The sequence below is a fragment of the Cygnus atratus genome, chromosome 1 (assembly GCF_013377495.2).
Source record: "Cygnus atratus isolate AKBS03 ecotype Queensland, Australia chromosome 1, CAtr_DNAZoo_HiC_assembly, whole genome shotgun sequence".
In the NCBI taxonomy this organism is placed as follows: Eukaryota; Metazoa; Chordata; class Aves; order Anseriformes; family Anatidae; genus Cygnus; species Cygnus atratus.
This window is the reverse complement of record NC_066362.1, coordinates 189812627-189838452: the sequence shown is the minus strand read 5'-3', so window position 1 is coordinate 189838452 and position 25826 is coordinate 189812627. Positions and strand designations below refer to the sequence as shown.

Here is a 25826-nt window from a genome sequence, read left to right as displayed (position 1 = left end):
TCATTAGTTGTATAATAAATGACACGGGGGAAAAATGTCATTTCTCAGAAGCATTTTTCTTGGAGCACAAACTGAAAGATGTAAAACCTCAGAAAGCTTTGGAGAATATTTTAAGGAAACCTTCCAGGACATCTCAGAAGAACAAATATGTTTAGGGAGCTTGGCTGCTTTCAGTTTCAGGCTTAGTTTTGGGATTGCTATGAAGTGTTCAAGCACTTTCCAAATCACTGCATAATAAGGAAAAAAAAACACCACCAAAAAAAAACCACACCACCACCACCATCAACAACAACAAAAAAACACAAAACAAATCTCGCTATTCTGCGGCAAAGAGGTGGAATGATTTGCCAAGACCTCGTGAGGGGTATGCTAAAAGAAGATATTCACCCTCAACCTTGAAGGAAAAAGAAGCAAACAACCCTCCACCAAACCCACACACCACACATACTTACTCCCTAAGAGGCATATTCTGGTCAAAGCCACCCTTTGAGAGCCAGATACATTCTTTGCAGAACAAGAAATCCAACTGCAACTAGTGCAGTACAGAAAAGGAAAAGGATTGGTCTTGTTACTGATGTGCTGCGTACGTGTGTTCCCCCTTCTCCCCCCACAGTGGCTCCTGACCAAAGGCAGGCCTTGGGCATTACAGCCTATGCAAGGCTCTCAAGAGTAAACTTCATATTTTGGCTGACATTCCTCATGGAGAAAAGAAAGAATGATAAATGTGCAATTGCATTCCTGAACCAGATGTACAACTTCAACTTTTCTCAGTTTCTAAGGAAAACGGTTAAATATCTATAAATACACATATATACACAAACGCACTTGCATACACATACCTACACATTTCCAAAAGTTACCAGTACTGAAACTCAGTAGAAACTTCCCATGGGCATTACCCTGCCTGCAAACAGGCAAGCACCACTTGTGTTATCTCAAGTTTTTCACTTGTTAAGTGAAATCGAAACTGTAACTTGGATTTCTGGTAACGAAATTCCCCTGTGCAATGCAGAGCCTAATCAGTTACTCACAAGGAAGATGGTAGAAGTATCACTTACTGAAACAACTGGGGCAGACCGGGAATTAATTGCCTTGGAGAAACACTTACTCTACTTCTGTTACAGACCTGGGGCAGTGTCACAGAAGGAAGTCCTTAGCACCTCTCCGCTGTTCTCTTTACCCTGTGGCTCTGTGACCTTTCCACACTGAGCTTTTCTTATTTCCTGACTGGCAGTCACCCACTAGTGCTTTCTTCCCTAAGCAGCAGGGAGTTGTTTTTAGACAAATGACTCAAGACAACTGAGTTGACAGCATCACGTGGCCAAAAGCCAGCACAATAAGAGGCTGCCAGCTCCCTGCTGAAAGGCTACGGGGGCCCAGGATTGCATATGTCTTGCCACCAGCTGGAACAAACACCCTCTGCAAACGCTGGGGCCACAGGAACCTAGAGTGGTTTTATCTCCATATGTTGCTAGGCAGAATCTCCAGCTCTGGGGCACAGCTTTCCCCATGTTGCCCTCCCAAGTTGTTCCAGACGTAATGTTTTTCAAACCAGTGATGCAAGAGAGGTGGCCCCACCGCCAGGCCTAGGGCAACACTCAGCTCAGAGGCACAGCACGTGGTGACATCTGCTGCAGGGTGCAAGAAGTCAGCTCTCAACTGTCTGCCCACTCCCCTGTGCAAGACCAATGTAGCAAAAGCAAAGACTTGCCTTTCAGACACTTCAGCTCCTTCCAGCACTTTGGGTTTAAGCCACCCCTGAAGGTGAGTTTGAGTGAACACAAACAGCAGTGACAAAGGTTGAACTGCAGCGAGCGGCCTCTGGCTGTCCTGGGTCACAGACAGCAACGAGAGGGGAAAGAAACCCTGCTTTGGGTGACCGAGGTCTTACTTTTGTGTGGCCATTTCTGCAAGCACATGTGCCAGAGCCCAAACTCCTCTCATGCTGTGCACAGCAGCTCCACTGGAGCTAGCTACTTGGCTTCTTGGAGAGATCACAAGACGATGCCTTTCCTTTGAGTGATCACAAGATGATGCCTTTAAAGGCATCGCAGGGGGAAGAGAGGAGGAAAACACAGCCAGGGAAGAGACACCTTGCTGCAAGTGGGTTGCTCTGTTGTTGCCAGCATAAGTGTCACCAAGTTTTCTGTTTGTGACCACCACGTTCATTGCTATAGGATTCAAAGAAGAATACTCACAGGGATAGGTAAGATGCATTAATATTTCAAATAAGGAAGTCAAAGATACACTGCAGCCTCTTACTGTTTGTTACCAACCATGGTTACAATTTCTTGTATGGTTAAAACAATATTAACATAATTCTTTAACTACAGCAACATAGTTCTTCAACTACAGCAAGTAACTTAGAGAGGCCAGAGGCTTGCTGCCCAGCAAACATTCTCTTATCACAATAACAAATAAGGTTTTTTATTTATGGAAGGTCTTACGCACATATTCTCTGCACTGAAGTTGTAAAAGTACAAGCAGGGCTACAGCAGAAATTAACATAATCAATGCAAGACAGTCCTTGGGTACCGAGTTACATTTAGCAATGAATTAAGCTCTGAGAACTGAAAAAAAAATATTCTGCACATTCCTGGAATAGTATTTTCTGTGCTACCACTTTCACAGTTCGAAAGCACAGCTACAAAGGCAGCTGACTTCTGGGAATCCACAAAATCCTATCAACGACTCCTTTACCTCCGCCTCTAGAAAATGTTCTTAAAATTTATACCAAGGGCCTCCTAACGGTCTGCACATTGTGATTTCAGAACCAAGAGTTACACTTGGTTAGCACGCAAGAAGCATCAGTAGGACTTAAGCTCAGTCCCACACTCGTGTCCACATTAGGCATTACAAGATGCATCAGCACAAACAACTAAAGGCTTTTTCTGGAAGCAGCAACTGACGTTAGCATTCAGCTGCAGCAACTCACCAGGTTTGCTGTCCCTGAAAAGCCCTATTCCCTGAAAAGCCCTACTCACTTTTAATTTACCATAATTGCCCAAAGAAACCTAATGTAACTTGATTTTCTTCAGCTACTTAATCACTGGTGTCAGTGCTCATTCTATTTGCATTTTGATAGATTTTAAACCCTAGCATTACTTCTACATGCTTTTCTTAGCTGCTTAGGAGAATAATTGGATTTCTTCTTTCAGATCTCTCCCCCCCAGTTTACTTTATCATAGCAATAACAGCTTTATTGCCCAGTAGTCTGGTAGTGCTGCACAGAAGCTGTTTTCAATATTGCCTTTAAGCTATTGTATAAAGCCAAAAGAAAGCTTGGTTTCTTCTTGGAAGACAGAGAGCCATTAGTTCCACACGTCAGTCAGCTGTGCCCCGTCTGGACCACAGGGAAAATGGGAAAAAAAACAGAAATGGCAGAAAAAGCACAAAGTCAGATGCATCTGAGAGGAACCTACGTCCACACTACAAGTTAATTCCCCTTACGGTTGAAGGAGGGGTATTTATACTCAGGTTGGCAAACCCAAGCTCACTGTAACTCCGTGCTCAAGCATCTGTACTTGTCAAAGGGCTTTTTGTCTCAGGAGCAACTCCGGTTGGTTCTGTAGTTAAGGCGCAATGAGGATGCTTGCAAGAGATCTGAGACACAAATAAGAGCATCAGCTAGTGCCGACAGAGAGCCAGTATCAGGTGTTGTACAGGGTTGCCTTCCGCACCCTCCACAAGATTAAGTATTCTGCAGGTGGTACTAGAAACCACCAGTACAACTAAAGTAAAAAAAACAAAAAAACACCACGACACAATTCAATCTCTTAACAGATTTTTCCAGGTGAATGAAAACAGAGAAACCATCTTTACTTAACTGCTCCAAACAAATTCTGAAGGTGTGCAGATGTATCATTTGGTGACACGAACTCCAGACTGAGCTACCGTGACCTTCAGACATAAACTACTGTGAAGTGGCAAGAGAACCACAAGACTGGAGGTCTCCACTTCCTTGGTAAGAAACCTGTCTCTGCATTTATCTTCAGATTCTTCCAAAATCAAATGTCTCCTTACTTAGCTACTGGCCCTGCCTGCAGCAAGATTTTCTTTAATATTAAAAATCTCCTTGCAGAACTCTGGGAAAAATCTCCTTGTAAATCTCAACACGGAGTATTAGGTACTTTGTTTCTGAGACAAAGATCGCACTGCTGCCAAGGTTATAGAATAATGGGAGAAATCAAACCACCCTGCAAGCAGACCTCTTTTGATACATTATGTCACTGAATTCCTCAAATTAAGTTTTAAATTCTTTTTTTTTTTTGTACTGTTGGTCAGGTTTGGCTGGTCTTTGCCACCTGAGATTAAATATGGGCTTGCCTATGATGAGGAGAGGTCATTTTCTGCCAGCAACACATGAGCAACACAGCAGCCAGTAATGTAACTTCCACAAACCTCCTGTCAAGATATTAGTAAGCCAAGCTTACAAGCTTAATCAAGTCCTTTAAAGAAGTTTTGTTTTGAATAACATGTCATTTAGAACCATGTCTATCAGCTGTGTGCAATCTTAATGGTGGGGAATTTGTGTCTTTATTACTATTTACAAGTCCTGGGTGTTAAATATTTAATACCGTATCATTTTTATTATTAAAGTATTTATGGATTAGGTAGAGGTTCAGAGATTTTACACGGTGATTTTGAGATTCTGTCCGTGTATGGTTCATCATGTTGGCTGACAACAAATGCTGCCATCTTTTGATGCTGGAGCCTTTGCTGCTCATTCTTCTGGCAGAACAAAATGTCACTCATTAAACCTTCCTTAGTTTGAAATATCTTAGGACAAACCTTGACTGTAGCTAAAGATACTTCCTCTAGTTTCCTTGTAAAAAGGAAGAAAAAAAACCACCAATGGCCCCAGGAATATAACAAAAGAAGCAGGTGCTGCAGAGGGCAAAAAACATCCGGGATAACAGGACAGAAAGTTTTGGCTTGAGGACAAGATTTCCACCCGCTCCACCAGGAGATCTTATTTTACTGCTCGACCAGCCAGGAAAATGAACAAGCGACAGCACAAAGGCTGCACAAGTCACTACAAAGGGAATTTTGGATACTCCAGAACGCCGATACTACAGGTTAGAAAGTAATTCAGAATAAGCTGCATAGCTCTCACTCAGTAAATACTGCTTGAAACAGACAAAACCAAACAAAAACCCTAAAATAACACTTCCAAAAAAACAATCCTCCCAACTTCCCCACCTCCAAAAAACCAAAACCAACCAAACAAAAACAACCAGCAAAGCAAGTCCTCAGAGCTTACCTGCCTGCTGACTGTTCAGCACATGTTCCTGGAAAGCATTAACTCAGAGCTCAGTAAAAGGTCAGCTGAACTACAGATCCTAACACAACGTGCCAAGGGAAGAAACAGCACTGCCTGTTACACCTCCGAGATGCATTAGGGCTCCCGTGACAAGGCACTGGATGTAACGCAGCAGGACTGGCAAGCTGCCTAGCAAGGAACAAGTGAAGAATTTGATGTACGCATGACACCTGCAAAGTGAATTAACTTCTGCCATCACCTTTCCAGAACATCACGTGTTGTGATATAGCTGCAAGAATATCTTATTTGGAAGGTAAAGTACTGGAGAGTGGGGCACATGTGGGAAGAAGGGAGAAACAGGATTGTTACAAGTTCGAGAACCTCAGTAGAAAATAGCCACTCAAAAGAGAGAAGATAATCTAGTGCTCAACTGTCCTCATGCTTTCCTTTCTTAAATATGTCTAAATTACAAATTATTTAAAAAGTTCAAGCCTATCCTGTGCAGTAGGTAACTGCACAGTAGGTTCAAGCCTATCCTGTGCAAATTCTTGAGACAGTTGAAATCTCCCCACTTCCTCCTCTTCTGCACCTTCATTTCTTTTTATCCCAACACCAAATTCTTTTGCTCAAATCTATCTTGCATGCGCTCTGACCGGTACATCCTCTTGCTCTCAGGCTTCTCTGAAACCTTTGGAGTTCATTCATCAGTTAGGCAAGACACTGATCAGAGAGCAGCTGTACTTGCTGGGTCACTTTGTTCATACCACTCCCCTTGCCGGGTCTCTTCCCTAGACACTGAATTCCTGAAATTCAGTGACGAAAGGATCTTTTCCTGGCTCTTCACCCGATACAGCAAATTTAAGTTTCTGGCCATCAACACGAGCAAAAGGTCAACAGGGCGTGCCCTGCCTACTGCCATTCACCTCACTCCACATCGTCTCCTCTCTCTCAGCACTGACGTTTGTCCAGTCACCAGTCTGCATGTCAGCTCAAAGGAGCTTTTCCCCGATGCACATTGGAGAACTAAATCCGCAGGGCTTCAGTATGCGTTACAGGCTTCGTTCCACAGAGCTGCTTTGGTCACAGAGGTAGCATGTGCCTCACTTAGCTGTAGATATCTATAGCAAAGGGGTCTGCAACCCTATGACACAACCGTGCCTCCTTATAGCACGCAGAGACGTACTGAGGTGATACCTCGATGGACAGATGAGCCCTTTTTGTTCAGATTTTGATTTTTTTCCTCTCTCCTTAAAATACATGCTCAGCAGCCTGTCTGTCTGTCCACAGAAGCCTCTAGCTTCAAGCTCAAGGAGGTTAACCCTAAAGAAAAGCAAATTTCACATTAGTTAGCGCCTATTAGATGTGCATACTTGCACAACCTCCTCCTGTGTTTCTGTCTAGAACAGGGACATAATCCAAACAAAAAACTAAGTACAAAACTAAACTGAGCCAAATTTGATGCTTACAGACTCAAAAAAATGAACAGTCTTTACATCCAGAGAAAAGCTTAAGATAGTATCACCTGTAAGGATTTTTCAAAATAAATAAATAAGCAAGCTTCATAGAAATGAATTAAAGCCTTACAGAAGCAGGGAGATAATTTCCTTATTCTTACCCAGGTCTCCTGGATCAGCAAGCAGTTATGAGACCGTGCAGAACAATTTTAATTTGGCAAGCTCCTGCAGTCTGAGGTGAAAGAGAACACTGAAACACTTGTGATTTTTCATTCCGTCTTATCATCCTTAACTGAAATAAAAATAAAAGATACCTAGTTCTTTTCTACCTCAAATTCACGTAAAGTTTGGGATTCTGCTTCTATTCCTTGCACTGCTGTTATTCCCGCTCTCAGACAGATTAAACGAAGGCAATCCTAGTACTTGTCCAAAGTCACTTAGCACATGGAAGTCAACAGTTTCACAGGATCTTTACGTGATGAAGTGAAGCCTTCCTTTAAATAAGTTAATATTTAATCTTTACATAGAACAGACCTGTAAGTATTTGCTAGGCTGGCAATGTAACAAGCAGCTTTACACCAGCAAGAAATCGATTCCAGCTTTTGAACTCCAGTTCAGGAAATAAACACAGAACAAGACATTACCATCGCATCCCACAATCCCTGGCCTGCAGTTTCAGTTACAAGCTCAGCTCTCAGGTTTTGGTTTTCTCCTCTGCTGCTTCTAAGTAGTTAGATATTGCTGTCAGCCTCCACTGAAATTAATACCTGTTTCGCTTTAAACATTCCTAAAACACTTTTTTTTTTTGTCTGGGGGGTGGGATGCGGAAAATAAAGCAGCACCACCTTTTTGCCTTTTTTTTTGTTACAAGTTTGAGAACCTCAGTAGAAAATAGCCACTCAAAAGAGAGAAGATAATCTAGTGCTCAACTGTCTTCATGCTTTCCTTTCTTAAATATGTCTAAATTACAAATTATTTAAAAAGTTCAAGCCTATCCTGTGCAGTAGGTAGTCCAGCAGGAATCTACCCTGCAACACAGCAAGTATTAGCTTTGTGTGTAATTATTTGGCTGAACTCAAGCTTTTTTTTTTTTTAAATAAAAAGGTGAAACTTAAGGAGTAATATGTTAAACTGAAAAATATGCACACAGAAAATACCTCCACAAAAAATCCTATGTGCAACTTGCATCCTTTTCCAGACATTATTAAACAAGACCAAGCCAGAACAACCAACCAAACTTGCATGTTAGTTACACAGGATTTTCCAGAAGAGAAACCAAATTCTGTTGTTTTGGGCAATGCCCAGGAAAATCCCATGCCCCAACCCCAGAGCTGTGAAAGCCTTCAGGTACCACCTATCCCAGCACTGTGGAAATGGGTTTTGCTTCTCTGCTTTTTTAATCCAGATTTGACAAATGCAAAAGCACTGACTGCTTGCCAAGAAGAACGGTACAATAACAAATTCTCTGCATGCGCGTCAACTAGAGACAATAGCTGAGGCATTTCATGCCAGTTTTGAGCCTACCACAGACAACTGCAAGCCAGCTTATAACTTGGTTTAGTTCACTTCAAACAAATCTGTTCCTCTCAACTTCCCATTTAATCTGAATTGTTTCTTTCTCTCTGCAGTATTAGCTTGCCTAATTCCAGATGAGTTATTACTTACATCTCTAATTTTTTTTTGTACCATAGAAGCTTAAAAAGATGGAAAAAGTAGCACTGCTTACTGCTTCACAAGAATTCCCCACTCTGGAGACAAACAGACAACAGGATGCACAACCCAAAGACCACAAACAAAAAAACTGGCATAGAAACCTCACTTGATCTCTCTGTTAATCATATGATTAAAATGGTTTCGTGGCTCAGATTTAAGGCAATGCTGCACCATATATAGCAGCAGAGAGAGCATTACAGAAACTGCAGAGGCAAGGCATGCTGCTCTCGTGATCTAACGATCTTGTGAGCAGATCCTTTCTGACAATCCTGTACCCATAAGACACTTTAAATAGTCGAAAGGGAACACGAACAAGGAACTGATGAGCCATGTGGTCTTTAGAAAGAAAGGAAAAGCAGGTGCTTGATATGCTGCAGAGGAGGAACTCGATTTTTAGCACAGATAAGAAGAGAGAGTCAAAAGTTACAAGAGGAGGCATTCCACAAAGGAAGAGGGGGGAAGGCCCATTTTTTTTGCTTGGCACAGGACAGGAGGGGCTAAACATACCCTACAGAAAACAGTTTATTGACAGCAGAAAGGAATGATGTTGGGGAACTGGCTAAAAGAGCAGATGTTTTTGTTATGGTTTCATTGCTCCTCTTACACCTGATTCATCTTGGTGGAGATGCAGCTGATGCAGGAAAGAGGCCTGTCTTTACTTGTCAAATGTTTCTAATAAACATCACACGTACACAATGGGGAGATGTTTAACAACTGAGCTGAGTTGAAAACTCCATAAAAAGCGTTTCAGGAAAGGTGTTTGTAACACTGGGAATGAAAATACATCTTAAAACAGCAGGAATTCTTACCAGTTGCAAGAGGAGTGCTGAATGAAAAGAGCTGGACGAACACGGATGTATCGATTGGGTTAAACAGGAACCCAACAAACCCTCAGCATTTACAGGCACAAGTTTCGACAGGCAGCTGGGATGCCTCCCATCCCTGCTCTCCATCACGGGCAGTCTCAAGCTCCAGACGTGAAGGCAGGTACGTTGCCACCTGAGTGCTGCACCTGCGACAGGTGTATGAAGAGCTCAGCTCCGATATCCATCTTTGTAACGCCGTAAATCCTTTGATTACAGAACGCACGTCTCCATTAAGTCATAAGAATACGAGCTGCTAGAGAACAACGTTTTAATTGTTTAAATTTCAAGCAGAACCTGAAGTTCACGGTACGCAGAGTCAGTGACCTCAAATTAATTACTGTCTGCTGAAAGCACGCTCTTGATATTCTGGCCCTTTTATCTCAAAGCATCTTGTAGGAAGACTGGCACACCAGTAAGTGACGAAGTAAAACCCCTAATTAAAAACAGAGGTGAGTTTTTAATTTGCTAGGATAACTCTAAGTGGACAGCAGCAAATTCCACCAGAATGGCTGGAAAGGTAGAGGAGAGAAGTTGGTGCTCCCTGTCAGGACGTGGCAGCTCTGAGCTCAGATCCTCATTTCGTGCCCGGCCTCTGGCCGCTCCCTGCACACCTGGACCAAACCCAGGGGCACGGCTCGGCAACACAAGTGACAATGCAGGGCTGGGGCCAGGCACCGCACGGGGCTGGCAGCGAGGAGGGTGGAGCCCTTCCGTGGGCAGCACTTGGGAAAGCAGAGAGCAAAGACAATGTCCCAAGAAACCAGGCTGAGCTAGCGCCGCTGCTCGTGGAAGGGTTTTTTCATTAGAGGACTGCCCAGAGAGCAGATTTCATACCATATAAAGGGCACGTGCCCACCCAGCCCTATAAACTAAGATGACCAATGCAGTGCAAAGCACCAAATAAGCAGCTTGATAATCTTGCTGCCCAAGCTAAGCATCCAGTTTTCCAACACATCTGTATCCAGCCTGAGCACCTCGGCAGGAATCCGACTTATTCCTAACAACAGGAGAGGTTCTCGTTTCAGACGACAATCCGCGTGCCTGAGCCAAGACACCACAACAGAACCCAGTGTGTCCACGGCATTTTAATTTCCTTATTCTGAAATTCGCAAGAGAGGCACATAAGCACAGTTAACTGTTACTAATGATCCGACGTGTTTAATTAGCTGTTCATTCTCCTGAAGAGGAACCCCCTGTTCCTCCGGGAACGAATTTGCATGCCTAACATGCCAACGCTGTAGTGTAGTGCTGATACTTTCGCTTTTGCAGTGGGCAGAAATCAGAAGTTACTGAGCTGCTGCTGCTTACACCACATTGCCACTGCTTGCTAACTACTGCAGTCAGATTTTGGGAAGAGATTTCTTCTTGGTTTCTTCCTGAGGAGGCAGATGGAATTACCTTCCCTCTGTGTGCAACAGACTCTTCAAATGGGAGCGTTACAACAGATCACCGAGGGCTTCTCATATTGACGGTGCTTTGAGGAAATCAGAGCCATCTCCCTCCTTAAAAGGGCCACTGCAGCCTTCAGAATAACCAGTTAAGTTTGTACCATTAGCACCAAGTTATGAATCCCAAATTACAGACTGCTTTGTTTGCCAAGATTTTAGACACATTAGACATTACATTGCATTAAAAAAAGCAAACTGCTCTGCAAGTAGATGCTATGGAAGTACACAAAGCTAATTACTCCCACAGCTTTCAAAAATCTCAATTTTCCAGGCTTTGAGGAATTTAAGGCACAGAAACATTTATAAAAGACCAGTAGGTTCCTAAACCAAGCCATTCTCCTTGTAACTAGTCCTGGCTCTTCTGGGCTGAGTTCTCAGAACATACAGTTTTAGCTAGAGCAGTAAAATGCTACCCTTAATGAGATTTTTGTTTTTATATGTAAAACCAGCCAATAACCTTAGTTACGATCTGCAGAAAACTCAGCCAAAGTTAACATCTTTTCTCAGCACTACCGAATTCTGCCAGTGCTTCAGTAAAAGGGTTGTCTGTATGAAACAGGCTGGTTTTACCCACTAAGTTTTACTACAAACGTCAAAACAGCGACTTCTGACCCTGGTCTGGCCAGTCTGTATTACAGCTGCTCACCCACAAAAAGGTTTTGAGGATGGAGGGAGAGGTAACGAGATGCAAGTCCGCCCGAAGTGAAAACGAGCCCCAAGAGAAGAGCTCTGCTCACGCTGAGCTTCTGAGGGGATGTGGCAACCAGAAACAATCGGTTCAATTCACTAACAACATAATAACGCCATTGTTTGCAAAAGCGATGTTAAAAGCAAAACATGTTTTGATAACAAGAAAGAACAGAAGAAGTGGTTTTAGACTAATGAAAAGCTATTTTACAACCACCCATGCGTATTTCTAGGTGTGTTTTCTTACAAGTTTCCCTGCAAGTTACATGCAGAAAGAAAAAAGAATCGAGTAAGAAAGCATTCATTCATGTTTTTCTCCTTTAACGCGTTTAAAGAAAACCTGAATGAGATGTGGCCACAAGCCTTTTGCACTTCCTTCAGTTCTGTGTTCACAGTTCTTCCCACTCTGCTGACATTCCCTCGCTTCTATCCATTTGGTGAGAAAAGGGCATTTTCACCCTTCCGTTAGCTTAATGGCTAGCTTACCAGCTGGATCACAACTACACAGCAACAGGGCTCTAAAACGGCCAGCGTTCACCCAGATACTGCAGCAACGCTTCGGAGAAATACAACAACGTTTCTAGGGGAGGAAAACAACAGAATAGTTCATACTGAGAGCCTCCTTTCATCTTACCCATACCATTCCTCCTTGGTGTTCACAGGCTGTACGTCAGTAACATAATTAACAGTTGTAGAAGAGGCATAACCAAGTAAATGCATACTGGTGGTGAATTACAGAGTAAGCCTGAGTCCTTCAGACACCAATCACAGGACACCGAGCAGTAGGGGAATGTCCTAGTGGAGAAGCGTGGGGCAAGCAGTGCTGGGAAGCAAAACTGAAAGGAAAAGAGAGTGATGGGATAGAAGAAGCAACCCCGATTTACTACACCATCTTCTACTTTGATTATTAAGAATATTTTCTGATACTACATTACACTTGCCTTCCTACTACACCTACTAACTGAATACATATGTTTAACTTTTAATACATGAGCAGGGACTCAAAGGAGGAAAACAAACAGGATGAAAGAAATAGTTGGAGGGAACAAAGGCCTTCTTTCTTCCTGTTTCCTTGTAAGCTTCACATCTTAATAATTACCCAACCTTTATGAATAACCTTGGAAAAAAAAAACACAAAAAAAACACTGGTGTCTGTGTGGTTACAATTTCTGTATTACTCAGTCTTTACACATTTTTTTCTATTTTGTTTCCTCTTTTCTAAAACTTTCCTTCTTCTGTCTTTCCTTTACCCAGGCACACATCAGCTGCATATTGTGCCCTTTGCTAAAGACAGCCACAGAAGTGCAACAAGACATAAAGCCCTGCTTCTGCGCCTGCTGTATAGGCACATCTGCAGAGACCAATGTCACTTCATTCATTAGCAGCGCATTAATTGCATCCTAGCTCTTCTTCACAGTACACACTGCAGTAGTTTTCAAGCCAAAATAAAACATATGGAGCACGGGGAGAAAGTAAACATACCTGCCAAAAGAAACAGAAAATCCTGTGTTTTGCTATAAATCCTCTCTGTGCTTGTTTGAACTCAAATGCAGCGTAATAGCAAAGCCAAAAAAGGGGAAGGAAAGAGCTGGGGGGGGGGCAAGGGAGAGACTCAACCACAAACAGGCTCAGAAAAAATACCTTTCCTCTTCCTTGAGGAGTTGACCTTTCATCAAAAGTATAAAGAAAATTCAACAGAAGGTTAAAAATAATAAAAAAATCAATCAGAAAAAAAAAGCTCACAGAAAAACAAATCTTGGTCACCAAGTACCATTTTGACATTTAACAACTGCTGTCAGTGACAGCAATAAAAATCAATAGGTAATTTTCTTACTAAATGACCACTTTCTCTTAATAGCCTGCATCTGCAGACATTAAAAATAAAGCTGATTTGTGAGCAAGAAGTGCCAGACGTCTAGAAACCAGATTTATAGATGTGAAAGTTCTCACATAAACAGGAACCAGCCCTTTCAATAATTTTTACACAAACGAAACCGTGCTGAATTTGGCAGGACTCTCTGCAGCCCTCTATGCCTGCGAAGGTCTTCCGTAAGATCAGGGTCAAAGACTTTTTTCTGAAGAAAATGATTCACCAGCAACCAGCCCTGACCCACTCTGTGATCAAGAAACAGAGCTGGGACTTGGGGGATCGAGGTCCTGTCCCTGATTAAGCCAGAGATCACCAATGAGACCCTGGGCAAGTCACTTCGTCTCTTGAATTTCTGTTCATTTTTTTATGAGAAGAAACACATAGCCCTGCCTTTTGCCGGAACAGTCAGACTTCAATCACAACTGTAAAATGTAAGTATATAACCCACATAGCCCCCCTCAGGACTACTGTAACAACCACCCATGCCCTCCAAACCACAGTATTATCCAAAAGTTATCCAAAAACTAAGTACTGCGGACCAAAAAAACCCCACCCAACACCTTGATTATTTCTAAAGGCCAGATATCTGTACAAGTTTAGGGCTACCAAAGCAACTATTTTACATGAACAGCGATAAGTGTAAGGACCCAAAGCCACTAGCACACCTATGCACGCAGTTTAAAACAGTCCTGGTTCAACAAGTCTGGTTGTGTATCCCTGTATTTTTGCATTTCTCCTGCACAGGTAAATATCCTCCTGAATCAGACTTTAAGTTCCTCCTAAAGCCAGAAAAGGGTAAATATCATCCTGATGGACACTGACTACAAATAAGCTTTACATAACGCCGAACCCTACCACCACAAGCCTTGACGCAGCCTGACAATCCCCTAAGCCCCAAATCCCGCTTAGGGAGGATGTTTCCAGCCTCTGTACACCTCAATGACAGCGGGGTCCGGGACTGTTCATTAGAAGGGGCGAAGGGAGTACAACGAGACGTGTTCAAGTAGTTATGTGGTACATGAGGAAGTTCCGGATCGGCTTCAAATAATCGAAATAGGAACGAGAAGGGGAAACTTCTCCCGGGCGGCAGGAGTTGTGAGGGGCATGGATCCCCCCACGGCTCCGGTAGGGATCCTAAAGGGGGCTGCCGGAGCCCGGGGATGGGGTCTCTGCCCCTCATCGTCCCCCTGAGGCTCCTGTCCCCAAACGCCGTGCCCCGTCCCCCCGTCGGGCCTCCGCCGCCATGAGGCGACTGAGGGCGGGCAGAGCCCCGCCGAGCCCCCCTCCCGCCCTCCGCCACAGAGGCAACAGGTAAACCCGGCTCCGCTGCCCGCCCCCCCGGGGCTGGGGGCTTCCCCTCCGGGAGGGAAAATACCCCCCCTCCGGGGCAAAAGGAACCCCTCCGGGGCTGCCCCCTCTCCGCAGCGCCGGGGAGAGGCCCCGTGAGGGCGGCGGGAGGCGAGGGGTCCCCGCGGGCGGCCGGCATCCCCTCGCCCTCCCTGCCCTCCCTCTCCGCACTCACACACACACAGCTCCACCACGTAGGCGTAGTAGGACCAGGCCACGACCAGGGCGATGAAGGCCACGGGCACCCAGGCCAGCACCTTCTGGCAGCACTTGAGGACGTGGGACGGCGCCATTTTCCTCGCCGAGCCCCCACAGGAGGAGGCATCGGCGGCGGCGCTGCACGGGCGGCGGCGGCGGCTGCAGCAACGGCCGCCGCTGCGGAGCCGGCCCCGGGCGGCGCGGGCAGGCCCTGGGCGGGCCGCAGTGGGCGGGCGATGGGCGGCCCCGGAGCTCCGCCGCCTCCCTCACCGGGCTGCGAGCCCCCCTAAAAGCTGCCTACATCCCCCCCTCCTGCCCCGAGGTGTGCCCCCTTTAAACAGTTAATAAAGAACTTGTGGGGAAAAGGGGTCGCAGAGGTGCTCGGGGCGCTCGGCTGCAGGACCCGGAGGTGTTGAGTGGGGATGGTGGGTTTGGTTGTAGGGCTTCGTAGGCTGGAGGAGTCGCTGAAGGAGGTTTCATGCCTCACAGCATCTCGACAGCGTCTCGTAAAAGTGGGCTCATTAGATGTCAGGCTTGCAGAACAGCAGTCTGAACCGTAACCGGTGTGCGATGTTTCATGGACACTGCGGTCATGCATCAGCAAGTCTGCTGCTTGGTGGCGTGTTCCTCTAGCTGAAACCCCAACCTTAAATCTCATTGCAGCTCTTTTGTGCTTTTTGCAGGCTGGTGGCAGCCCCGTCCCTGTGTGTGGGTCTGTCCCTGCAGTCATGCAGAAGGACGGGTCCAGACCATGACACCCGGTGCTGCACCAGACCTCGTGCTGACACAGTCAGCGTGCTCGTGGGGCTCTAATGGCTTGTTGAGTACAGCTAAGTACAGTGTTTCTTTATAAAGAACTTACTAGACTATTTGCCAAACTTCAGTTAATGCCTCTAAAATGTGGGCCCTACCATGACCTTCCAGAAATGCATTTCTTCAGCTGCATTGCTTTGCAGGAATCAACTTTATTTAATGCCAACTCTCTTTAATGTTGACATTTTTAATGTACAAAATTTTTAGCTTCACTGCAGCCTCACTATTGGTAGAATCCTGAGATTGAAAGGAATCGGCATGTGACATGGCAAAATCCCCATTTATCTCCAAAATAAGAAGGTGCTCTTCTGCGTGGTTTCAGATGATAAAACTGCTGAACGCAACCTGCGGCCGGCAGCTGGGCATTTTGGAGAAATGTCCCAATGTGACATTGCACAGCCACGTTATGAATCACAGAGTCACAGAATGGTTGAGGTTGGAAGGGACCTCTGGAGATCATCCAGTCCAACCCCCTGCCGAGCAGGATCACCCAGAGCACGCCGTGCAGGATGGCATCCATGTGGGTTTTGAATATCTCCGGAGAAGGAGACCCCACAGCCTCTCTGGGCAGCCTGTCCCAGTGCTCTGTCACCTCACAGTACAGAAGCGCCCCCTTATATTAAGCCAGAACCCCCTGTGCTTCAGTCTGTGCCCTTGCCCCTCGCCCTGTCGCTGGGCTGTCACACGACATCGCCGTCCCGCGGGGCACTGGCACCACCTGGTGGCGACCGCGGGCACCGGCAGGCCCCGGGCCTTTGGACATCACCAGGGCTGACCTAAACCGACCGAAGGGATATCGGGTGCGGGTCTGGGCTCCCCCGTACAAGAGGGACGTAGAACTTCTAGAGAGGGTCCAGCGTAGAGCCACGAAGATGATGAAGGGATTGGAGCATCTGTCCTGTGAGGAAAGAGTAAGCGAGCTGGGCCTGTTTAGAGAATAGGAGATTGAGGGGGGATCTTATTAACCTCTACAAATACCTGAGGGGACAATGCAAAGAAGATGGGGCCAAACTCTCCTCAGTGGTGGCCAGTGATAGGACAAGGGGTAATGGCTATAAATTGAACCACAGGAGGTTTCATCACCGTGTGAGGAAGAACTTCTTTATGATTTGGGTGACAGAGCACTGGGACAGGTTGCCCAGAGAGGCTGTAGAGTTCCCTTCTCTGGAGAGATTCAAATTCCGCCTGGATGCCATCCTGTGCAATGTGCTCTAGGTGATTCCACTTGGCAGGGGGTTGGACCGGATGATCTTCAGAAGCCCCTTCCAAGCTCAGCCATTCTGTGATTCTGTATTTCTGTCTGCATTACAACCAAATAGGGCCACAGTTATATCAGCCTACATATGGTGCAGGTTAGTTTGGGCCACTGAGCATATCCCAACAAAAATTAGTATTAATCCTGTAATATATGAGATGAAATTGTGAACTGGAATGTCAGAAATGAATTTCTCTAGAATATGTTTAGTCTGCCTCTTCTATACTGACTGCCTGGCATCCTGACTGCCTGGCGTACATTGTGGAAACAGTATAGAAGGCATGGGCACATCTGACATTTAAAGGTCCTAAATTTGTTTGATACTGAAATGCTCTCAGCTATCCTAAGGAAAATGGGAGGAATTTTGATTCCCATACAAAGTAATTCAATAACAAATTTTGGGTGGTTATCTGTTGCAGTGACAATGATAACCACTTGGGATAGCCAAAAGAGGCAGATGGCAAAAGTGACTGCCAATCCAAAGGAAAATACCTCTCAGGCATTAAATTGAGCAGCATCTCTGGCTGTTTATTGTACCAAACATGACTGCTGGCAACTGGAACAGTGGTTAGACGCTTTTTTTTGGGAAGAGTTAATTCCTTTCTCATGGACAATGCAGCAGAGATCCTATGTTATGAAGGTCAACAGGTGAGTGGTACTAATTTTCAGCTTGGCAACAGGATGGTTCTTTGACGACGGGATGGTGGCTTGTGGATTTATTAAAGGAGGAGAGTGGGATGTAAAACCTTGCATTAGCTTACTGAATGTCTCAGGTGAATGGCTGTGGGAACCTGATTTACAAGGTACATATAGTAAGACCTTAAGTTTAATCAATCACAGTTAGAAATGAACAATTTCACAGCATGAGCTTTCTGCTAAGCCCTGTGGTCCACAGTATCGCCACATCAGTGGGAACAAGGCAGACTGGGAGCCCCAGTCTTCAACAGAGGGAGATCACGGTAGGAGCATGGACGCCTCCACGCTGTAGGCATGCTGACCTGTAGACCCAAACTCAGGACACCAAAGGGAAGCCTCTTGGATAATCCTGCTGGCCTCCTTCAGATGCCTGCCCAGAAGACTTGGTGTGGGAAGGTGGCATGAAGAGGAGTGGGCTTGAACCCTGATATCACCATGACGTAGTGGAGAGGGAAGAGGGATAGGAGTGTAATGCAGTAGTGGTTGGGTGTAATCTGTAAGATTTAAGAATGATAATTAGTTTTATTGTTGTGTGTGCTTTTAACTATTTAATTGCTCTATCAGTTTCTTAGTAGTGTATCATTCAATGAATAAACACTGTACTCTCAAGCCTGCAGTCTAAAGGGAGGGAAGGTGGACCTGTGAGGTAAAGCTACAAATACCTTTTACTAAGCTTGCCATGCCTGTGGCTGGCTGTTACTGTCCACTGACACTACTCTCATGCCCACTCCCACAACTTTCATGATATTGTGACCCTTGATAAGCAGCAGTGAATAAGAATCACAAAAACCTGTCCTACAATAAGCATACCTCCTAACAGGAAGATTAAGAAGCACAGCTGCTAATACAAACAGGCTTCACAAGCAAAAAATTCACCATGCTGGGAATGACATGAGGTGATCCAACATGACCTTCTCTAACGCACTCTTCCCCACTTGTGGTAACTCTGCATTCACCCATTACCATGGGTGTCAATTGTGTGCTTAAGGAACATCTTTCAATGTGTTTCAGTACAGAGCTGCAGAAATATCCTGCATGTGATTTTGAAGAAGTCTGACACCGGCAAAGCCACCGGCAAAGCTGGAAGCTGTGACATGGTCTTAGCAGAATTGCTCCTGTGCCTGGATGCTGTATCTGTTCTGCGTCAGAGAGATGCTTTAGCTGTGATGGGAAGCCAGTGACAGCTGTATAAACCTAGGAGAGGAGAGATTTTTGACCAGCTATTGTCCAGTAACATTTCTGCGTAGTGCTTTTCCATCCTGAGAGGAAGTGAAGTAGAACTGAATCAAACAAGGTTGTGAGGCAGCAGGGAGGGACTGCCTGTCCCAGATGGCCTGCCCCCACCCAAGGAATTGCATTGCACAAGGAACCCCTTGGCACAGCTGACAGGGAGTAACATCTTCCACTTCTCAGAGCCATCTGGGATGCATCTACAAGGACTTCCTAGGCAGAAACCAATTCCTTGAATAGATGCCAAGCAGGATGGAAGCATGCTCTGCTAGAAATCACTGCAGGCCTCTTTGGCCTCAACCCACAGCACTGCAGCTAGTGCAAAGTCAGCTGTCACACGTGTGGTGAGGGACAAGTGATGACACTTGGGAGCAGGTTCTGGGAATCTGAGCAGCAACTGAGAATTCTCACCTCACTCATCTCTTCCAGAGGTTTGTTGGTCTGTTTATTAACAGTTTGTACAGCTTCGCAGGACCAGGTGGCAAAATTTACTGCACTGTAAATTACTGTATCACCCCTTACAACAATTTTTTTTAAGTACAACTAGCAACATTTGCTATCCTTTTGAAAGGTGCCTTACAGCAAAACACTGCAAACACTCCTGTTTTTCAGACTTTCTCACTGTGCTATCTAGCACTCATCATCTACAATAGCTTCATCTCCATTTTGCTTCTGTATTTTTTCCTCTCAGAGTAGCTCATCTCAAATTCCAGGAACAGGCCAGCCACAAGCAAAAGCATCCCGGCAGCCTCTTAGGTGGAGGCTGATGCAAAGTAATCATGTGGCTCATTGGGAATCTTATTTATTTGCTCCTGGTAATAACAGAAAAATCCATTTTTTGTAGGCTTCATGTTTCTGATATATGCATAAAACCAAATGAGATGGTGTAAATACTTGCTCTTCCCATTCCAGTACAGCTTGTGTAATCTTGTATACATTAACTGTGAGTGATTAGTTGCCCTTGTTTGAACTGGATCTTGTTTTGCTCAAACAGCATTTGAAACATTTAATTTCAGCTGCATTGATTTATTCCTTGCTTTCCTAGCATCCTTCTGTTCAGTCATATTCATGTCTCCTAAATTATACTTCTTTGGCATAGCATTTAAAAGAACTTTGCTTCTTTCACCTTCAGGACCTATAATTTAAATAGTCTCCTTTTCTTTTGAAATCTCCTTTTCTAAAACCAGTGGCAGAGCATTTTGGTATCATTCCTTTTCAGCAGTGAATATAATCATTTATCCTGTGACTCAGCTCCTGTTGCTCTAGGAATTACCTCGTGTGCATTATTTAAGAGAGACACAGAAAGTTTTTAATAACGTTTCTCCTTCCAGTAGTGTAAATTTCGAAGTAGATAAGGTGCCACATAATTAAAAAAAATAAATCTGTATTCTGAAAAAAAGAGAAATAAAACCCACCATAATGACAAGTCTTATTATTTTTTTTTTTTTGGGAGGGGGGATGATTTAGAGCTACTAGTTATTCCGTTTGATGATATTAAAACTGACAAATTTTTGCTAATGTGGTGGATGTGAGGCACAGAGTACAACAGTCCTGCAGTCCTTTCTTTCTCCAGGAAATTGCTTGTTAGACGGTTCTTATTTCATACTCTACTTCCTTAAGGTCCCAATTCATAAAAGATTTAAAACAGCTCCTTTCTAAGAGTTCTCACCCTTCACATAAAATACCACTTTGATGTATAAAAAAAGTGTCCAAATGCAAATATACTTACTCAGGGTCCATTAAAATTTATGACTAAAGCAGGCATTCCTAAAGTACAAGTTTATTCTAGCGAAGCTCATCTTCTGTGTTCCCTTTGTAGCGCATGGAGAAAGAGAGGTCCTCCAGAGGGTGGTTTGGAGCAGCTCGCTGGTGTCTGAAATCCCAGACATTTCTCTACGTTGACTACAGGATATCCCTCCTCCCAAATTTTCAAATCTTCGTTTTTGAAACGAGGCCAAGACAAACCCTACATTTTGCAAGGTGCAGAGGATGTACTCCTGGAGCCTGTCGCCTTCCATTTTATTTCCATGCCTTGGTTAGTGTGGAAAGGCAGACCATGCTCAGCCAGGGGCTGAAAAGGAAAGCACAAGCATCCCGTTGGGTTCACGGGTGTGAGAAAGCATGGCTTTTTGCTCTCCAAGGAATGAGGCATTCTTTCTCAAACCTCACAGGTGGGTTGAGCAGCTTTGGGAGGCCAGTGCACACAAAGCAGCAGCGTGTTTCCTGGGAACCACCAGAGGAACCTGGGAACCAACCAGAGGAGAGCTCTGCACCAGGGCTCTCTGGTTAATGAACCGAAAACTTTATTAACTAAGCCAATACCAGCCTAATGGGAAATCTGCCTCCACACACGCTGCATAATTTTTATGTTATTGAACCAACTAGGGATTGTTTAATCAACAAAGACAGCAGGAAACCTTCGAAAAGCAGAAGAATGAAGTGTACAGCTTGTTTGTGAATTAATTTTGTTCATGCTCAGGTCTCCCAGGGTTCCTTTCCTCAAGAGGGCTTTCTACCTCTTGTTGGGCAACATCTTCAGTTTCTCTGGGAGGAATTTCTGTGGTGGCTGGGTGCTAACAGTGTGTGTCTACATCCACCAGTTTCATCCTCATGCTTCCCTTGCGACCAGCTGCATTGCAGGAGCTGCCGCTCAGTCAGCTTGGATCTCCATAATAATGACCACAACACCGCTTGTTGGGATACATCTCGTTTGTTCAGAAGGACTGAAGATTTTTTCCTGCATTGGAGTAGTTTCCTGACCCAGCTGTGATTGTGTTACAGGAAAGATTAAATCTGAAGACACAAGACATGCATGCACTCTTCCATGAGAAGAAAACTAGATTTTAAAATCCCAATGTATATTTATTGATCCATCTCTACGCCTAAGTCAAAGTATGGACAATATGTCTGAATATTTCCTTTAACTATCTGATTTTTTCTCCCATTCTAGCCCTTTATTTGGCAGTGATCCTTTTTTTGTTAAACACACAGGACATCAGAAGTGCCACAAAAACGTAATCCATGGCCTGGCTTGTTTATCTTATTGTCTCATCTCTGTTTTCTAGATAACATAAGAGTGTAATCTGTAAACTCTTCAGAGCCAAGACATGGTTTCTACACCCAAAATTCCACATGAGCTCTGAAACACTTTGGAGTCTAGAGGCAGAATGGTTGTAATTCCTAGGCATTGGCACGGACTGAAAAAAGCTTATGTATTCTCCACACAAAGCTCGATATTGGGACTGAATATATTGTTCACACTTTCAGTAATAACTGGTTCAACAGACATGTGGGCAGGGAAAAACAATGACAACGGAGTTCGGATCAAGAAACCAAAATTGATTTCTAGAAACAGCCAGTGAGTTTCTCTTAGTTCTATTATACCACACTGCATTTTTGCCTTTGCTTGTTTTAACAATGAAGAATTAATATTCTTAATAAGAATTATCTTAAACTAAACTAACTGAAAGAAACGTAAAAAGTGTTGTTATGGCAATACAACTAAAATTCTGTAAATGACTTGTACTCACCCTTGTGTATCTTTTTAAAAAAAGTTGAATCAATTTTTGAGACCTCCGCAATATGTAACGTATACATTTTTATTCCAAATGACACTCATAAGCAACGATGGAGGTTTTTTTTAACATCTGATTTTATTTCATTCTTCTATATATTTCTGTTCAGAGGAAGGCTTAAAAAAAGTCATAATTGATACATTTAACTGATATATTGGCAGTAGGCATAAACATTTAAAGAAATGGTGTTGAGCAATGTTGACAGACAGCTTGCAAATACCATACAGTTACTACAAGGAACTAAAAAAAAAGTTAAAACTATGATGGATTCCTTAAAAGACAAGATCAATCTGAACACTTATGTAAACAGCTCTTTCAGTCTAAGATATTTTATCTGAGAAATTATTTTAAGACTGTTTTGCAAATCTTTTTAGTGAAGACAAACAAAAATCGACTACAAGTTAAACACAAAGCCTGATTCTTCCAGGGACAAGTCTTCCCTGGCTTTCAGAGGAATTCCTTCCTGGTTGTACTTTCAGAGTAGAAAATGTTTCTTAACTGCACTTCAATTCCTGATCAATTATCCCATTTCTTATTTACTATAGACACAAAGTTCATTTTAAAATAAGCAGATCTGTTTTCTTTTTCCTCTGAACTTGACACCAGATCATTTGCTAAGAAATAAAAGTTGAAATCCATTTTTAGTAACTTGCTGCCAAAAGCAGATATTGCTGATTGCATGAACCCAGATACAGATGAGCAATGAGGCATTACACTTCTAGATACACTAAAGCTAGATGGATTGATTTTTCCAACAGAAAACCAAACAGCTTGTAGGAAGCATGTCACTGATAAACAAAAGAAACCACAAAAGCAATAAAGAACATCATAAACCTATTAACAATTCACAGAATAATATGCTACAGAATAATCTCCATTCCAAAGAAAAAAAATATTTGCCAAAATATTAACAGCAACAAGTAAAAGGCAGCTTTGCATTAAAGGCAGAGCTGGAAAAAAGCCCTCTTTGGATGAGCACATAGCTTTTGTGATACATACGTATCTTGCTTCATTGTGTCTTTTTTTATTTTATTATTTATTTGGTGATGTGAAACTGGCTGTGGTACTTCCATGCCAGCCCCACAGTCCCACCTTTGCCCCCAGTTGCTCTCTCTTACTCATAGCTCCCATCACCAGAAGAAACAAGCAGCTTCCAACAGCACAAAGTGAAAACAGCTGCCTCACTTCTTGTTGCCCACAGAGCAGGTCCATCAATTCAGTCTAAGGGGGAGAGGCAGAGGCATTTATTGCATTTTATTTCATCCTGACGGTTTCCTGAGGGAAGCAAAGGTATCCTTGGCAGTCATTGGTACCTGATTTTCTAGGCAGGTCTCAGGACACTAACAAAGGCATGCTCCTGTTCTGGTGGATGACTCGTGGTACATGTCCAGAGATCACACAAGTAGAAGCATTTTTCTTTGACACAGTTTAAGTTAAAGCTCCAAGTTAAAGCTGCACAGGGAAGAGCAGCGGGCAGTCGCATGTTGCTGCTTTGCTTACTTCTTGGTCAACCTCTCTAGAAAGACCACTGTGCTGAGGCTTGGGAGGACTCCTCCTTAGCACAAGCTTGCCTGATGGCCACTGGCATACCAAAAGCATTATTTGCAATCTCAGTACTCCTTACGTGGGATCTTTATGGCTTCCTAATGCAATCTCTCCTGCCCCCCAACCAAGTGAGGGCTGTTCTGGTTATCTGTCTATCATGGAAGGTTCCCCTCTTCTCAAGGCTCCCCCCACCAAAACCCAAACAAACTACAACAAAACACCTCCTATCAAGCTTATATACATCTTTGAGAATCACACAGCTAGTGTCATGCTTAAAAGGAATGGATACTTCCTCGTGGAGTGGTGAGATGGTTGTTTTTCTTGAGACATTTACTCAGTCCATCTTTTGAGCCCGTTATCACAAACCTGTCTTGAAAGGTCAACCTTTCACCCCAGCCTAGGCAAGTCAGACAGCTGCGGGGGGCAAAGAGGAAGAACCTCGACAGCTTTGTAAGTAAGTCTGTCTCCTACATACACTGTCCAAACAGGAAGACTAATCTGGATCTGGGACTAGAGGCTCCTGAGGTTGTAAGAAAAACACACGTATCATGCACATCTGTGTATACATAGATGCACACACCATGTTACAGCTGAAAAATGTTCATCTATAACTAGTGAACATTAATTTTGATCTATTCCTTGTTTTACTGTTTAAGTTCTTATGACTAGCTTTGCATTTGGAGTAATAAACATTTTTATTTACCTTTTTGACTTATTTTTCCCCCAGCACTTGCTTATTACACCCTTGTGTTCCTGAGATACTGCAGCATTCCCTGTCACAACCTTTACTGAGACAAAGTAAATATTTATTACACATTTACCTTCTACCAATACAATTAAAGCAAAATAGTTATGGCTCAAATTGTAGCTACCACTGTTTGTGACAGAACTAGGATTTTTGCTTCTCATTTATACTATTTGTTGAAGAGGTCTGAGAGACTCAATGCACATTCATAGATCAATGTATAACTTTTAAAGCCTGTATCAGCAGTCTTGTATTTCCAGTTTAATGGTATCATCATGAAGGTAGACATCCACACAGGACCTGGTGGAACCATCCACCAGGAACTAACACACAAGCAGTTCACAGTAATGAGGGCACAAGCCATACGAGTTTTCCTTTTTGATTTCGGATTACTTGATTTGCATGGATTGTACAAGTGGTTTCGCCTTTTGGACCTCTGTCCTTGCCAGGGAAAGAACTGCCGTGTTAGTGGCTGACTGAGATGGTGACCACTCTTCCAGCAGGAGACAACAATGCTGTGATGTTCCTGCCAGTGGCCATTTAAAATCCTACGCATCCCATATGCTACAGTGCAGGGTCAGACTCCACAAGGGAATAAACAACACTATTCCCTAGAGCAAGAGTGTTATCGTATGGAGGTCAAATGTGATAACAGTTCTGTAAACCAAACTGATTGCACTAGAACAATACAAAATTATTGCATTAGAAATTGGGTTAAAGTTTAGCTATAGTAAAAAAGAGTATTTTTGATTCAACTGTTATGTAAACAGGACAGACAAAAAAAACCACTAAGTAACAACATTTATAGCAAAAGAACAATGGACTCTCTTAAAAAGGGCTTTTCCCAGCTTGCTTCCACAATTCCTTTGCTCCTTTAATGCTTTCTCTTTTCACACACTTCCAGTAACCGTGAATGCCTTGCTGTTGTGGTACCTGTTAATGAAGTTAGAGCATGTTTAGCATTTACACAAAAAATGCATTTATTCACAGACTGTGTAAATGTAATATGTAAAGCAATGCTGCTGCTCCCATAGTTCACACGTATAATAACTAGTCTTGATGGCAGCAGTGCTCCCAGATTCATAAGCAGTAAGGAGTCTTAAGTTTAAAATATAATTCCT

At 43.7% G+C, this 25826-nt stretch overlaps 2 protein-coding genes across 7 annotated transcripts in view; both read right to left on the bottom strand.

Moving 5' to 3' along the window:
- Positions 1 to 15057, bottom strand: part of ZDHHC20 (zinc finger DHHC-type palmitoyltransferase 20) — a 48569-nt gene extending 33512 nt beyond the window's left edge. The window contains exon 1 of one of the 5 annotated variants that reach the window (XM_035542364.2): positions 14824 to 15057. In XM_035542364.2, coding sequence (XP_035398257.1) covers positions 14824 to 14941 — 118 coding nt within the window. In that variant the 5' untranslated portion in view covers positions 14942 to 15057. Of the gene's footprint in view, positions 1 to 1126; positions 1185 to 6186; positions 6472 to 14823 lie in introns of those variants that run through there. The other 4 variants (XM_035542365.2, XM_035542366.2, XM_050708605.1 and 1 more) reach the window with 4 other exon arrangements.
- A 7375-nt stretch (positions 15058 to 22432) lies between these two features.
- MICU2 (mitochondrial calcium uptake 2) overlaps positions 22433 to 25826 on the bottom strand; it is a 155312-nt gene continuing 151918 nt past the window's right edge. For both annotated transcript variants that reach the window (XM_035542478.2, XM_050713559.1), the window contains exon 12: positions 22433 to 25638. In XM_035542478.2, coding sequence (XP_035398371.1) covers positions 25534 to 25638 — 105 coding nt within the window. In that variant the 3' untranslated portion in view covers positions 22433 to 25533. The remainder of the gene's footprint in view (positions 25639 to 25826) is intronic.